At 35.0% G+C, this 16,434-nt stretch overlaps 1 protein-coding gene across 2 annotated transcripts in view; it reads left to right on the forward strand.

The window, feature by feature from the left end:
- Window positions 1–16,434, forward strand: part of DACH2 (dachshund family transcription factor 2) — a 676,785-nt gene that overhangs the window by 589,447 nt on the left and 70,904 nt on the right. For both annotated transcript variants that reach the window (XM_070290385.1, XM_070290386.1), the window contains 2 exons: window positions 5,262–5,397; window positions 8,315–8,398. In XM_070290385.1, the coding sequence (XP_070146486.1) occupies window positions 5,262–5,397; window positions 8,315–8,398 (220 nt within the window). The remainder of the gene's footprint in view (window positions 1–5,261; window positions 5,398–8,314; window positions 8,399–16,434) is intronic.

Below are 16,434 nucleotides of genomic sequence, written 5' to 3' on the forward strand. Positions count from 1 at the left end.
GAATACTAAATATAACTGTATGTATATTTCCCTGTCATAAAGTATTGTGTTTGAAGCATAACAAAATTATAAAGCCTTTCAGATGTAGTATATTTACAATTAATAGTATTTAATAACTATATGATACTGCAGCTAATATTCGCAAAGTCCACTATTCATTTCATTAAAATTATCAGATATTTACTGAATACTAAATAATATTATACATCATTTAAAAATGAACATACTACACTGATGACTGTATTAGTTCTTTATTACTTCTGGAACGAGGTATGATACATTTAATAGCCTAAAATGGTGCAAGTTTATTAGCTTACAGTTCTGTAGGTCAGATGTCTGACATGGGTATCACTGAGCTAAAATCAAAGGACTGCGTTTCATTCTGTAAACTTCCAGGAAAGTATCAGTTTCCTTGCCTTTTCCAGCTTATCCATCTGATCATTCTTCAATAATCATATCTTCCTCTGACTTTTCTTTCTACCCTCAAGTTAATCCATATAATAGCTCTATCTCCAGGTTCTCAATCAGATCTGAAAAGTCCATTTTGCCATATAAGATAAAATATGTGCAGATTCAACTATTAAGATGTGGACTAAACATTTTTGGCTGAGCTGATGAGATTATTCTGTCTGCCATAATGATAAACTTTGGAAAATCTTAACATCTACTAAAGAAATAATAGACTTTAACTCTCATATTATTAATTTTGCATTGAGCAAACAGTTTTCCTTTAAAGAATTTATCAGTTTGGGCTTCTTATGCAAAATCAAAGTGAAAGTATATAAAAACATATTTGACAAACTAATTTTTAATGGTATGGTGATTAGAATACTGATGTTGTAATTGCATATAAATATACAGAACTTTAATTTAGGAAATTCATTATGAGTGAGTTATATAATAAAACAAATATTCTCTGTCCCAGAATGTCTATTATTTGGTCACTTTTATTGTATATGTGGATAAACAATAATGTGTTTTTAATTGATCAAATTAACTACATGTCAGATTTATTCATCAGTTTGTGATTCATAAAGATAGTGAATAATTTCAGAGTTTTATAACAATATTAATTATGACAAAAATCCTGAGAATCATGACAGTTACTGTAAAGCTATATAAAATAAATATTTTATTTTTATCAATAATTTTACAGCCACAGGACTGGAAAAGGTCAGTTTTCATTCCAAACTCAAAGAAAGGAAATACCATAGAATATTCAAACCACTGCACAATTGCACTATTCTCACAGGCTATCAAAGTAAAGCTCAACATTCTCCCAGCTAGGCTTCAAAAGTATGTGAACTGAGACCTTCAGGATGTTCAAGCTGGATTTAGAAAAGACAGAGGAACCAGAGATCAAATTACTAACATCCATTGGATCATAGAAAAAGCAAGATAAGTACAGAAAGAAAGAAAAAAAAAGCCATCTACTTCTATTTCATTGACTATGCTAAAGTCTTTGACTGTGTTGATCACAACAAACTATGGCAAATTCTTAAAGGATGGAAATACCAGACCACCTTACCTGCCTCCTGAGAAATCTGTATGCAGGTCAAGAAGCAACAGTTAGAACAGGACATAGAAAACTGGGCTGGTTTCAAGTTGAGAAAAGAGCACATCAAGGCTGTATATTGTCACCTTGCTTATTTAACTTATATGCAGAGTACATCATGCAAAATTCTGGGCTGGATGAAAAATAAGTTGGAATCAAGAGCGCCTGGAGAAATATCAATAACCTCAAATATGGAGATAACAGCACCCTTATGGCTGAAAGCAAAATGGAACTAAAGAGCCTCTTGATGAAAGTGAAAGAGGAGAGTGAAAAAGCAGGCTTAAAACTAAACCAGTTTAGCATTGGTAGTTTTAGTGTTTGAATAAAGCAAATAAATGATACAGTAAGTGCTTTAGGAATGCAAAAAAAGAAAACATTCTTAGAAAGTTAAGATCACAGCATCCAGTCCCATCTCTTCATGGTAAATAGTTGGGGAAACAATGGAAACAGTGACAGACTTTATTTTCTTGGGCTAGACTGCAGACGGTGACTGAGACCATGAAATTAAAATACACTTGCTCCTTGGAAGTTCATGGTTCATGTATTGTTGATGCCTGGCTTGGAGAATTTTGAGCATTACTTTACTAGAGTGTGAGATGAGTGCAATTGTGCAGTAGTTTGAACATTCTTTGGCATTGCCTTTCTTAGGGATTGGAATGAAAACTGACCTTTTCCAGTCCTGTGGCCACTGCTGATTTCTCCAAAATCGCTACCAGATGTTCAAGCTGGGTTTAGAAAAGGCAGAGGAACCAGAGATAAAATTGCCAACATCTGCTGGGTCATCAGAATAACAAGAGAGTTCCAGAAAAACATTTATTTCTGCTTTACTGACTATGCAAAAGCCTTTTGACTGTGTGGATCACAATAAACTGTGGAAAATTCTGAAAGAGACAGGGTTACCAGACCACCTGACCTGCCTCTTGAGAAATCTGTATGCAGGTCAGGAAGCAACAGTTAGAACTAGACTTGGAACAACAGACTGGTTCCAAATAGGAAAAGGAGTACATCAAGGCTGTATACTGTCACTGTGCTTATTTAACTTATATGCAGAGTATATCATGAAACCCTGGGGTGGAAAAAGCACAAGCTGTAATCAAGATTGCTGGGAGAAATATCAATAACCTAAGTTTTGCAGATGATACCACCCTTATGGCAGAAAGTGAAGAGAAACTAAAGAACTTCTTGATGAAAGTGAAAGAGGAGAATGAAAAAGTTGGCTTAAAGCTCAACATTCATAAAACAAAGATCATGGCATCCAGTTCCATCACTTCATGGCAAATAGATGGAGAAACAGTAGAAAGAGTGTCAGACTTTATTTATTTATTCATTTATTTATTTATTTATTGGCTCCAGTATCACTGCAGCCATGAAATAAAAAGACACTCCTTGGAATAAAAATTATGACCAACCTAGACAACATATTTAAAAGCAGAGATATTACTTTGCCAACAAAGATACATCTAGTCAAGGCTATGGTTTTTTCCAGAAGTCATGTATGAATGTGAGAGTTGGACTATAAAGAAAGTTGAGTGACGAAGAATTGATGTTTTTGAACTGTGGTGTTGGAGAAGACTGTTGAGAGTCCCTTGGATTGCAAGGAGATCCAACCAGTCCATCCTAAAAGAAATCAGTCCTGGGTGTTCATTGGAAAGACTGATGTTGAAGCTGAAACTCCAGTGCTTTGGCCTTCTGATGCAAAGGGCTGACTCATTTGAAAAGACCCTGATGCTGGGAAAGATTGAGACAAGAGGAGAAGGGGATAACAGAGGATGAGATGGTTGGATAGCATCACTGACTCAATGGACATGAGTTTGAGTAAACTCCTGGAGTTGGTGATGGACAGGGAGGCCTGGCATGCTGCAGTCCATGGGGTCACAAAGAGTCAGACAAGACTGAATAACTGAATTGAACACAACTAGTCCTTGGAAGAAAAACTATGAGAAACCTAGACAGCATGTTAAAAACCAGAGAGATTACTTTGTTGACAATGGTCCATCTAGTCAAGCCTATTTTTTTTCCAGTAGTCATGTATGGATATGAGAGTTGGACCATCAAGAATGCTGAGCACTGAAGAACTGATGCTTCTGAGCTGTGGTGTTTGAGCAGACTCTTGAGAGTCCCTCAAACTGCAAGGAGATCAAACCAGCCAATCCTAAAGGAAATCAGTCCTGAATATTCATTGGAAGGACTGATGTTGAAGCTGAAGCTCAAATATTTTGGCCACCTGATGCAAAGACCTGACTCATTAGAAAAGACTCTGATGCTGGGAAAGATTGAAGGCAAGAGGATAGGAAGCCTGGGGTACTGCAGTCCATGAACTTGCAAGGAGTCATACATGAGGGAGTGACTGAACTGAACTGATTTTTATCAAATTTTTAATTTTAAACTATAATAATTTAAACAATATTAACGAATATCCTTTTAGTATTGTTTAATTTTTATAGTTTTAAATTATAAATTTGATAGAAATCAGTTCAGTTCCAAAATCACTGTAGATGGTGATTGCAGCAATGAAATTAAAAGACACTAGCTCCTTGGAAGAAAAGCTATGACCAACCTAGACAGCATATTAAAAAAGTAGAGACATTCATTACTTTGCCAACAAAGGTCCATCTAGTTAAAACTATGATTTTTCCAGTAGTCATGTATGGGGTTAAGAGCTGAACTATAAAGAAAGCTGAGCATTGAAGAATTGATGCTTTTGAACTATGGTGCTGGAGAAGACTCTTGAGAGTCACTTGAACTGCAAGGAGATAAAACCAGTCCATCCTAAAGGAAATCAGTCCTATATATTCATTGGAAAGATTGAAGCTAAAGGTGAAACTTCAATACTTTGGCTACTTGATGTGAAGAACTGACTTATTGGAAAAAAACTCTGATGCTGGGAAAGATTGAAAGTAGGAGGAGAAGGGGACGGCAGAGGATAAGATGGTTGGATGGCATTACCCACTATATGGACATGAGTTTGAGTAAGCCCGGGGAGTTGGTGATCGACATGGAAGCCTGGTGGGCTGCAGTCTATGGGGTCGCAAAGAGTCAGACATGAATGAGTGACTGTACTGGACAAATTGATCGTAGGTCTTAGTGTTAGTTTCAAACACCCATCATTGTGTCTTGTGACCATCAAACTGTTTTGTTACCAACATTAGAAATGAATTCCTAAAATGTGATAGATTACAAATATATTATTGCCATAATGATTTCAGTGCAGAAAGACACAACATGTACCAGGTCCTCCTACTGTTTCTGAGTTTTATTCCAAGGTTCCAAGTGTTTACCTTTGGGAGATCTTCTTACCCAGATAGTAGGCTTACCCTCCAAGTTATGGCTTGAACATTATATTAGTGTAGAAGCTTATAATAACAAACCTTCACTAATAATAATCACTTCACTTCATAAATTCACTTGGTGGATTTCCTAGGAAAGGAAGTGCAAGCTAACCTTTCTTGAGCTCTGCCATGTATCTGGCATAGCACTGAGGCCTTTCACTTTCTTATTTTATTTAAACCTCACAATATCCCATTAACTTCCCAAGATCAAAAACTATGGTTTTGTTTAAAGATACATGTTTATGATCAGGTATTGTAAAATCAAGTATGTACTCGGTTTAAAGATGAGAGGTCAGCATTTCGAATGTTATGGACTCCACCGACATGAAAAACTCAGTGCAAGATGATATTTCCTTTTGTATTTCCTTTTATGTAAGGAACGGATTCCACAGAGTCCTTCTCCTGCTCCCTCTCTGGAAGAGAGTCATTGCCCTGGGAGCCAGACCTCCTCCCACCCCAGCAGCAGCATGTCCAGCTCTCCCTCTCAGATGGATCACCATTCAGAGAGAATAGGTAAGTATCTCACCTGAAGCAAGGAACTGAAAGATAATCTTTAAGGAAATTCTTCATTAGGCAATAGTGAGGGGAAAAAATCTGGGGGAGCTGATGCCTCCTTGATTTAATTTTTTAATTGTGAATTTTTATTGGGGAAGTCGCATGAACAATAACAAAAAATGTTAGTAGTTTGTTCTCTCGAAGAGTCTTAACTTAATGTATCACTGGATCTGATGGGAACAATTTGATGGGAGTTTTACAGAATATAGGTTAATTCAATATGTTGGTATATAGCAGCTAGTGTGACACAAATCACTTGCTATATTCACAGCACCCTTTGAATAATGGATGATAAAATATATTTTGTGCAGATGATTATGTAAGAGTAATTAAAAAGTGAATCAATATATGATTTGCAATAATCTCAACAATTTAAATGTTAACAGAGGATGAGATGGTTGAATGGCATCACTGACTCAATGGACATGAGTTTGAAAAAACTTCGGGAGATAGTGAAGGACCAGGAAACTGGTGTGCTGCAGTCCATGGGGTCACAAAGAGTCAGACATCACTTAGTGACTGAACAGCAATAACAATAATTTTGATAAAAAATATTTGATCTAATATTTGGCATGATTTTTTACACATTTTTTAAAATTGTTTCAGAAGTCTTATACCTACGACATTGTTCCATAAATAGTATAATATTATTTTCAGTGATCTGGCATACTGGAGACTCTAATCTAGCCACAGTCTGGCACTAACTAGCTATGAGATCTTGGGTATGTCACTTAACCACCATGAGTATCTTTACCTAATATATGAATATGATTGGGCTTCTTGGTGGCACTAGTGGTAAAGAACCTGCCTGACAATTCAAGAGACATAGAGATGTGTGTTCGATTCCTGGCTCAGGAAGATCCTCTGGAGAAGGGCATAGCAACCAGCTCCAGTATTCTTGCCTGGAGAATCCCATGGACAGAGGAGCCTGGCAGGCTAGAGTTCAAGATGTTGCAGAGTCAGACACGACTGAAGACCTGGAACCCACACAAATGCATAGATATGATTATTGCTCTGCCTATTGCACTTGAGTTTTGTGAGGTCAAATGAAATAATATGTGGGAAAACACTTCAGAAATTTAAATCACTAAGGAAATGTGAGGGTCAAGCATTATTTTTTTCTGTGTGGCTTTACCTTGATTGCTTATCAACTGCTGTCTGATCCTACTCAGGTATACAGATATTACCCAGTGCATTCAGCTATAACAAATTCTCATATAATATATGATATTATGAGTCAGGTGAGCTAAGTAAAATCTTTGTTAATCTTCTATACCTACACAAGTCCAATTTTGTAGGTATCCATTTCCTCTAGGGAAAATAATTTCTGCTCTTCTTTTAATCTTATTATAGGGACATTTTTTTCATGTAAACTCTAAATTTTTACACTTTATGATAATGATCATCTCAAGTCTCTCCAAAATAATGTTTTTATGGGGGAAGAAAGGAATTTGAGGGATTAGGGAAGGTTTTACATTCTGGATTTGTTCTGGAAAAGGACAAAGATGATTTCACTCTTGTGGAAATTCATCCAAGTCTCATTTAGCTTGTCAATATTACATATTCTTTGTAGCTCTTTAGCTTCATAGTAAGCTCAGTGAGTCACAAATCTGTCTCCCCATTATAATCGCCTATGAAGAGTTTACAAATATGGATGCCCAGGCCACATGCTTAGTCTCATGTACCTGGTCTAGTATAGAGCCTAACAGCAGTGTTCTCTTTTGCTTTTCAATATATCCTCAGAAGATTCTAATGTGCAGCCAGAGTTAAGAACCACTGAATTAGAACTTTTAGCTAATATCCATACTGGAGTAAATTTAATTCCTGGAAGAATTGACAGAGTTTTTCTAGCTTTACTCTGTTCTGTGGATACAGCCTAATTTACTTGTTACAATATTGTGTGCAATTGATTCAAGGGAGTCTTAGGATATAGCCAGATGACCATTAAGCAATCAAGAAACACATACTCTTCTATTAGAATAATCTTTGTATTGATGAGGGAGGGGTGGAGAGGAAAAGGAGAGAGAGAATTATTTAGACTACTGGTTATAAGCAGAGCACATAGGGAAATATTGGTACTCTGTGATACACATATTTTAGAGGATGTCTTATGCTTAGAAATAAAATATATCAAAGCAATACAGTATTATAAAAAAAATCTTGACAACATAAAGCATTTCTAATTGCACTGACAGTAATTATACTCTTTATGTACATTCAACAATTGTTGAAGCATGATAATGAGATTGTCTATAACTGAATAAAAAGTTTTGGTGATATTTGTTTTAAAGTGACCATATTTATTGATGGTGCTATATAATATTTTAATAAAGTATAAATAAAGAAAATTAATTGATAAACTGAAATTAGCATGATTTTCCTCTTTTAATATAAATGTTTTGTGAAGTAATTACAACAATGAACAGAAAATTATATCATATCTATTAATTTTGCTATATATTTGCAAAAATTCTGTAAGGTAAATTAGAATCATAATCATTTTAAACTCATAAGATTAAATGCAAAATTCATTTCAGAAGTATTTTTGGAATTATTGATTATAGAGGTAAATAGCTAATTTGCACATGAATTTTAAAAGAGAAAATATTTTAAATGATTTAAAGAAATATGTTAGAAATTATATATGGACTATGCATTAATTATACTTTAAAAATCATGTGATTGAGCAGCTTATTGATTTTTAAATTGCATGATCATCATACCAACAAAAATCTTTTCAGTGGTTCAGAAGTAAAAGTGTATAAAATTCATGTTAGTTATTTAATGGAGTAAAATAGTCATTTATGCAATGCTTTTCTGCTTTTCTTTTGGGTGTTTTGCAAGAAAATTACTCAGTTAAATCTTTTAATTGTAGTTATGATGTCCAACAATAGAGAGGACCTTATTGTTGACCAGGATACTGGACCAACTAGCAAAAAATTCCAAAGGGAAAATAAAGGTAAAATAATTTTTGCTTATTTAATGTACATATAAAGATTGGACACTAACTCACTTAACACCCTATTGCTGTATATTGTATACACATTTCCCTCAAATCAGAATAGATCTATACTGACTTTGGATAAATTCTTTTAGTAGTAAAAATTAATATTTACCTGAATTTTATTTGATACTATAAATAACATATTAACCCAAAGTTTCTTGGTGCCTGTGGTTGGAAGTTTTACCCTAAGCTCTTTATATTATGCCTGATTAGAGACATCTGATTTTCTTTTTATTATGTTTGTACTTTGTTGACTATATTTAAATTAATCACTATTTTATGCTTATGTTTGAAAAACTTGAGTTGCTGTCATTCAGGAGAGATGTTCCCCTCAACATGCAAAAGTGATTTTAAAAGTATATGCTGATTTGGACATTTCAAGTGAAATTTTAGTAAGCTACTCCAATCAGGTATTTACCTGGAATGATGATAGATATGACATCAGTCTGGCTTGTAATCAACTGACAAATGTGTAATTTCTGCACAGCATCCAACTTTTTCTTAGGATATCTGTTTGAAGAAAGTAGGGAGAGTAAGAATTTCAGTCACACTTCCTTGATATGAAAACTGAGTACAACTTTATTTAAAAGACTTAAGGTAAGAGTAAAGGAAAATATATCAGCATATGTTATAGGCTGTGCACTATGATTGCCATCATGAATTTATTAACTCTAAGCTAAACAACATAAGCTAATAGGTAATTTGTCAGATCACCAGATGGTCTGATTGTACTTCACTATTAAGATGCATTTTTTTCTGTCTTAAATTAATAAAGATGTTCATAATATGTAGAAAAAAAAATACTCTCCATGAACAGCTGAGGAGTTGATGGAGAATTTTCTTTTACTTTTTCCCTAGACTTAACTTGCTTTCTAATTACCTAGACGAGCATTTTAGTTAAATTTGAAACAGTCTAGGATTTTGATTTCATTGAACCGTGTTTGGTTTCCTTGCCACATACTTTGTCTTTTCTTATTCAAAGACTATACTCTCTAAGGCCCAAGTTGTAAATGCTTGCTTTCAGAAAAGTTGTCAGAGGGGAAGAAGTCAAGTTTTGTATATTAAACCACCCAAACACTTACAGAGGTAATAGAACTGTAGTTAAAGTTGAAACTTCATTCATAACTCAGCAACAATTTGTTACTGAAACCTCTTCCCCAGCAAGTCATGACAGTTTGAAGGTCAGCTTGGTAGTAAAGCAGATTTTCTAGGAAAATCTCAAGCTGTACATGATACACATGATTCCATCAGAACTGCAAACCCAATAAGTCACAGTGGCATTTAGGACTGGCTTGGGTGCTGCAATGCTCAAGGACACAATGCTATGCCTTATGAAAAATCAGCTGGAGTGCTAGTACAGATATACAGTAACTGAATTTCATAAAAACACACAGTGGTATGCACTGGCATTTCTGAGTCTCTTGCTGTGGAATGACACAGTTATACTCATTTGAAATAGGTTGGTCATACATCCTGATGAAGATATTAATAGACAGGAGTGACATATTAAACTGCATTTTTTCAGTTATAATGGAAAGCTTATCTTTTTTTCTGATTGATTCATTCCTTGATTTATTTGGTTTAGGGTCATTGTTTTATTTTATTTTTTGTTTCTTAAATTTTTATTTCTCTATTTTTAAAATTAATTTATTTATCTTAATTGAAGGCTAATTAATTTACAATATTGTAGTGGCTTTTGCTATAAAGTGACATGAATTAGCCATGGGTGTACATCATGTGTTACCCATCCTGAACCCCACCCCCCACCTTCTTCCCTATTCTTTCCCTCAGGGTCGTCCCAGTACACTGGCCCTGAACACCCTGTCTCATGCATCGAACCTGAACTGGCAATCTATTTCACATATGGGAGTCTGAGTGAACTCCGGGATTTGGTGATGGACAGGGAGGCCTGACCTCCTCATGGGGTGGCAAAGAGTCTGACATGACTGAGCAACAGAACTGAACTTAACTGAATATACATGTTTCAAAGCTATTCTCTCAAATCATCCCATCCTGGCCTTCTCCCACAGAGTCCAAAAGTCTGTTCTTTACATCTGTGTCTCTTTTGCTTTCTCACATATAGGGTTATCGTTACCATCTTTCTAAATTCCGTATATATACATTAATATACTGTATTGGTGTTTTTCTTTCTGATTTACTTCACTCTGTATAACAGGTTCCAGTTTCATCTGCCTAATTAGAACTGATTCAAATGCATTCTTTTTAAGAGCTAAATAATATGCCATTGTATATATGTATCACAACCTTCTTATACACTTGTTTGCCAATGGACATCTAGGTTGCTTCATGTTCTAGTTATTGTAAACAGTGCTGTGCTGAACATTGGGGTACACGTGGTTTGCTTGGTGTGTATGCCAGGCAATGGGATTTCTGGGTCGTATAGCAGTTCTATTTCCATGGTTTTAAGGAATCTCCAAACTGTTCTCCATAATGGCTGTACTAGTTTGCATTCTAGCCAATGGTATAAGAGGGTTCCCTTTTCTCCACACCCTCTCCAGCATCTATTGTTTGTAGACATTTTGATAGCAGCCATTCTGACTGGTGTGAGATGGTACTTCGTTGTGGTTTTGATTTGCATTTATCTGATAATTAGTGATGTTGAGCATCTATTCATGTGTTTGTTAGCCATCTGTAGGTCTTCTTTGGGGAAATGTCTGTTGAATTTTTTGGCCCATTTCTTCATTAGGTCACTTATTTTTCTGGAATTGAGTTGCATGAGCTGCTTGTATATATTTGAGATTAATTGTCAGTTGCTTCATTTGCTATTATTTTATCCCATTCTAAAGGCTGCCTTTTCACCTTGCTTATAGTTTCCTTCGTTTTGCAAAAGCTTTTTAAGTTTAATTGGGTCTCACTTGTTTATTTTTGCTTTTATTTCCATTACTCTGGGAGATGGGTCATAGAGGATCCTGCTGTGATTTATGTCAGAGAGTGTTTTGCCTATGTTTTCCTCTAGGAGTATTATAGTTTCTGGTCTTACATTTAGATCTTTAATCCACCTTGAATTTATTTTTGTGTATGTTAGAACGTGTTATAATTTCATTCTTTTACAAGTGGTTGACCACTTTTCCCAGAACCATTTGTTAAAGAGATTATCTTTTCTCCATTGTATATTTTTGCCTTCTTTGCCAAAGATAAGGTGTCCATAGGTGTGTGGATTTATTTTTGGGCTTTCTGTTTTGTTCCATTGATCCATATTTCTCTTTGTGCCAGTACCATACCATCCTGATGACTGTAGATTTGTAGTATAGTATGAAGTCAGACACATTGATTCCTTTAGTTTCATTCTTCTTTCTCAAGATTGCTTTGGCTATTCAAAGATTTTTGTATTTCTATACAAATTGTGAAATTATTTGTTTTAGTTCTCTGAAAAATACATTGGTATCTTGATAGGGATTGCATTGAATCTATAGATTGCTATGGGTAGTATACTCATTTTCACTATATTGTTTCTTCCAATCCATGAACGTGGTATATTTCTCCATCTTTTTGTGTCATCTGTGATTTCTTTCATCACTGTTTTATAGTTTTCTGTATATAGGTCTTTTGTTTCTTTGGGTAGATTTATTCTTAAGTATTTTATTTTCTTTTTGTTGCAATGGTGAATGGAATTGTTTCCTTAATTTCTCTTTGCATTGTTAGTGCATTGCTAGTGTACAGGAATGTTAGTGTACAGTAATGCAAGGCATTCCTGTGTGTTAATTTTATATCCTGCAACTTTACTATATTCATTGATCAGCTGTAGTAATTTTCTGGTAGAGTCTTTAGGGTTTTCTATGTAGAGGATCATGTCATCTGCAAACAGTGAGAGTTTTGCTTCTTCTTTTCCAATCTGGATTCCTTTTATTTCTATTTATTCTCTGATTTATGTGGGTAAAACTTCCAAAACTATGTTGAAGAGTAGTGGTGAAAATGGCACCCTTGTCCTGTTCCTTACTTTAGGGGAAATGATTTCAGTTTTTCACAATTGAGGATAATGTTTGCTGTGGGTTTACCATATAAGCCTTTTATTATGTTGAGGTATGTTCCTTCTATGCATGCTTTCTGGAGTTTTTTTTTTTTTTTTTTTTAATCCTAAATGGATATTGAATTTTGCCAAAGGATTTCTCTGCATCTATTGAGATGATCATATGGTTTTTATCTTTCAATTTGTTAATGTGGTGCATCACATTGATTGATTTGCAAATATTGAAGAATCCTTGCATCTCTGGGATAAAGCCCCGTTAGTCATGATGTAAGATGTTTTTAATATGTTGTTGGCTTCTGTTTTCTAGAATTTTGTTAAGGATTTTTACATCTATGTTCATCCATGATATTGGCCTGCAGTTTTCTTTTTGTGACATCTTTGTCAGGTTTTGCTATTAGGGTGATGGTGGCCTCATAGAATGAGTTTGGCAGTTTACCTTCCTTTGCAATTTTCTGGAAGAATTTGAGTAGGATAGGTGTTAGCTCTTCTCTAAATTTTTGGTAGAATTCCCCTGTGAAGCCATCTGATCCTGGGATTTTGTTTATTGGAAGATTTCTGATTACAGTTTTGATTTCTGTTCTTGTGATGTGTCTGTGAATATTTTCTATTTCTTCCTGGTTCAGTTTTTAAAGGTTATACTTTTCTTTTTTTAATATAAATTTATTTATTTTAATTGGAGGCTAATTACTTTATAATATTGTATTGGTTTTGCCATTCTAAAATTTTGTCCATTTCTTCCAAGTTGTCCGTTTTATCGACATATAATTGCTGATAGTAGTTTCTTATGATCCTTTGTATTTCTGTGTTGTCTGTTGTGATTTCTTCATTTTAATTTCAAATTTTGTTGATTTGATTCTTCTCCCTTTTTGTCTTGATGAGTCTGGATAATGGTTTTTCTATTTTATTTATCTTCTCATAGAATCAGCTTTTAGCTTTGTTGATTTTTGCTGTGGTCTCCTTTGTTTTGGATTTATTTCTGCCCTAATTTTTATGATTTCTTTCCTTCTAATAACCTTGGGGTTCTTCAATTCTTCCTTTTCTAGCTGCTTCATGTGTAGAGTTAGGTTCTTTTTTTGATTTTTCTCTTGTTTCTTGAGGTAAGCTTTTAATGTTATGAGCCTTCCCCTTAGCACTGCTTTTACTGAATCCCATAGGTTTTGGGTTGTCATGTTTTCATTTTCATTTATTTCTATACATATTTTGATTTCTTTTTGGATTTATTCTATTTGTTTTTTATTCAGAATAATATTGTTTAGCCTCCATATGTTTGTATTTTTAATAGTATTTTTTTTTCCTGTAGTTGACCTCTAATCTTACCGCACTGTGATCAGAAAAGAGGCTTGAAAATATTTCAATTCTTTGAATTTACCAAGGCTAGATTTATGGCCCGGGATGTGATCTATCTTGAAGAAGGTTCCGTATGCACTTGAGAAAAAGGTGAAATTCATTTTTGGGGGGTGAAATATCCTATAGATATCAATTAGGTCTAACTGATCCATTGTATCAGTTAAAGTTTGTGTTTCCTTGCTAATTTTCTGTTTAGTTGATCTATCCATAGTTGTGAGTGGGGTCTTAAAGTCTCACACTATTATTGTGTTACTGTTAATTTCCCCTTTCATACTTGTTAGCATTTGCCTTACATAGTGAAGTGCTCTTATGTTGGGTGCATATATATTTATAATTGTTATATTTTCTTCTTGGATTGATCCTTTGATAATTATGTAGTGTCCTTCTTTGTCTCTTTTCACGGCCTTTATTTCAAAGTCTATTTTATCTGATATGAGTATTGCTACTCCTGCTTTCTTTTGGTCTCCATTTGAGTGAAGTATCTTTTTCCAGCCCTTCACTTTCAGTCTATATGTGTCCCTTGTTTTGAGGTGGGTCTCTTGTAGACAGCATATATAGGAGGCTTGTTTTTGTATTCATTCAGCCAGTCCTTGTCTTTTGTTTGGGGCATTCAACCCATTTAATTTAAGGTAATTATTGATAAGTGTGATACCACTGTCATTTACTTTGTAGTTTTGGGTTCGAGTTTATAAACCTTTCCTGTGTTTGTTGTCCAGAGAAGATCCTTTAGCATTTGTTGAAGAGCTGGATTTGTGGTCCTGAATTCTATCAGCCTTTGTTTGTCTGTAAAGCTTTTGCTTTCTCCTTCATCTTTGAGTGAGATCTTTCTGGGTACAGTAATCTGGGTTGTAGGTTTGTCTCTTTCATCACTTTCAGTATGTCCTTCCATTTCCTTCTGGCCTGATGAATTTCTATTGATAGGTCAGTTGTTATCATTATGGGAACCCCCTTGTGTGTTATTTGTTGCTTTTCTCTTGCTGCATTTTATGTTTACTCTTTGTGTTTGATCTTCTTTAATTTGATTAATATGTGTCTTGAGGTGTTTCACCTTGGGTTTATCCTGTTTGGGACTCTCTGTTTTTTTCGACTTGTGTGGCTATTTCCTTCCCTTTCTGTCCCTTCATTTTAGGGATGTTTTCAACTATTATCTCATCAAGTATTTTCTCATGGGATTTCTTTTTGTTTTCTTCTTCTGGGACTCCTATGATACAAATGTTGCATTTACCATTGTCCCAGAGGTCTCTGAGTTTGTCCTCATTTCTTTTAATTCTTTTTTCTTTTTTCCTTTCTGCTTCATTTATTTCCACCATTCTATCTCCCACCTCACTCATCCTCTCTTCTGCCTTAGTTATTCTACTGTTGGTTCCCTCCAAAGTGTCTTTATCTCAGTTATTTCATTATTCATTATTGATTTTTTTTTAAATTTCTTCTAGGTCCTTGTTAAACATTTCTTGCATCTTCTCAATCCTTGTGTCTAGTCTCTTTACCTGTACCTCTGTTTTGTTTTCAAGATTTTGGATCATCACTACTATCATTATTCTGACTTATTTTTATGGTAGACTCCGTATGTCCTCCTGTTTTGTTTGGTTTGGTGGGCACTTATCATGTTCCTTTACCTGCTGAATATTTCTCTGCCTTTTCATTTTGTTTAGGTTGATGTATTTGGGGTGACCTTCCTCTGTGCTGGAATTTTGTGGTTCTTCTTATTGTGGAGGTTCCTCCATATGTGTGGCATTGGATGAGTGGCTTGTCAAGGTTTCCTGGTTAGGGAAGCTTGCATCAGTATTATGATAGGTTGAGCTGGATCTCTTCTCTCTGGAGTGCAATGAAGTGTCCAGTAGTGAGTTTTGAGCTGTCTGTGGGTTTTGTGTGACTTTTGGCCACCTGTATTTTAATGCTCAGGGTTATGTTCCTGTGTTTTGGGGGAAATGGTTTGGTATGTCTTGCTCTGAAACTTGTTGGCACTTAGGTGGAGCTTTGTTTCAGTATAGGTATGGAGGCTTTTGGATGAGCTCTTGTCAATTAATTGTCCCTGGAATCAGGAGTTTTCTGGTGTTCTCAATTTTTGGATTTAAGCCTCCTGCCTCTAGCTTTCACTCTTATTCTTAACAGTAGCCTCAAGACTTCTCCATCCATACTGCACTGATGATAAGACATATAGGTTAATGGTGAAAAGATTCTTGACAGTGAAGGACACCCAGAGAGGTTCACCAGGTTACATAGAGAAGAGAAGAGGGAGGAAGGAGATAGAGTTAGCCAGGAGGAGAAGACAGGGAGTCAAAAGGAGAGAGACAAATCTAGCCAGTAGTTCCCTAAGTGTTCTCCACAGCCTGGGACACCCAAAGATATTCACAGAGTTAGGTACAGAAGAGGAGTGGGAGTGAAGAGATAGAGGTGACCTGGGGGAGAAAAAGGAGAGTCAAAAGGGGAGAGAGCAGTCAAGCCAGTAATCAAACCTCTAAGTAGAAATGGGTATTGAAGATTAGATTCTTAAAGGAACAAAGTTGACAAGAAATACTAAAAAGCAAAGACTAAAAATCTAGAGTTTAGACTCTCAAAACATACAATATTAAAAAAAGTCACAAAAATTATTAAAAAAATATACATATGAAATTTGGTTTAAAAATAGGGTCTTTTTTTGCAAGGTAATAGTAAG

Source organism: Ovis canadensis, chromosome X (assembly GCF_042477335.2).
Source record: "Ovis canadensis isolate MfBH-ARS-UI-01 breed Bighorn chromosome X, ARS-UI_OviCan_v2, whole genome shotgun sequence".
Lineage (NCBI taxonomy): Eukaryota > Metazoa > Chordata > Mammalia > Artiodactyla > Bovidae > Ovis > Ovis canadensis.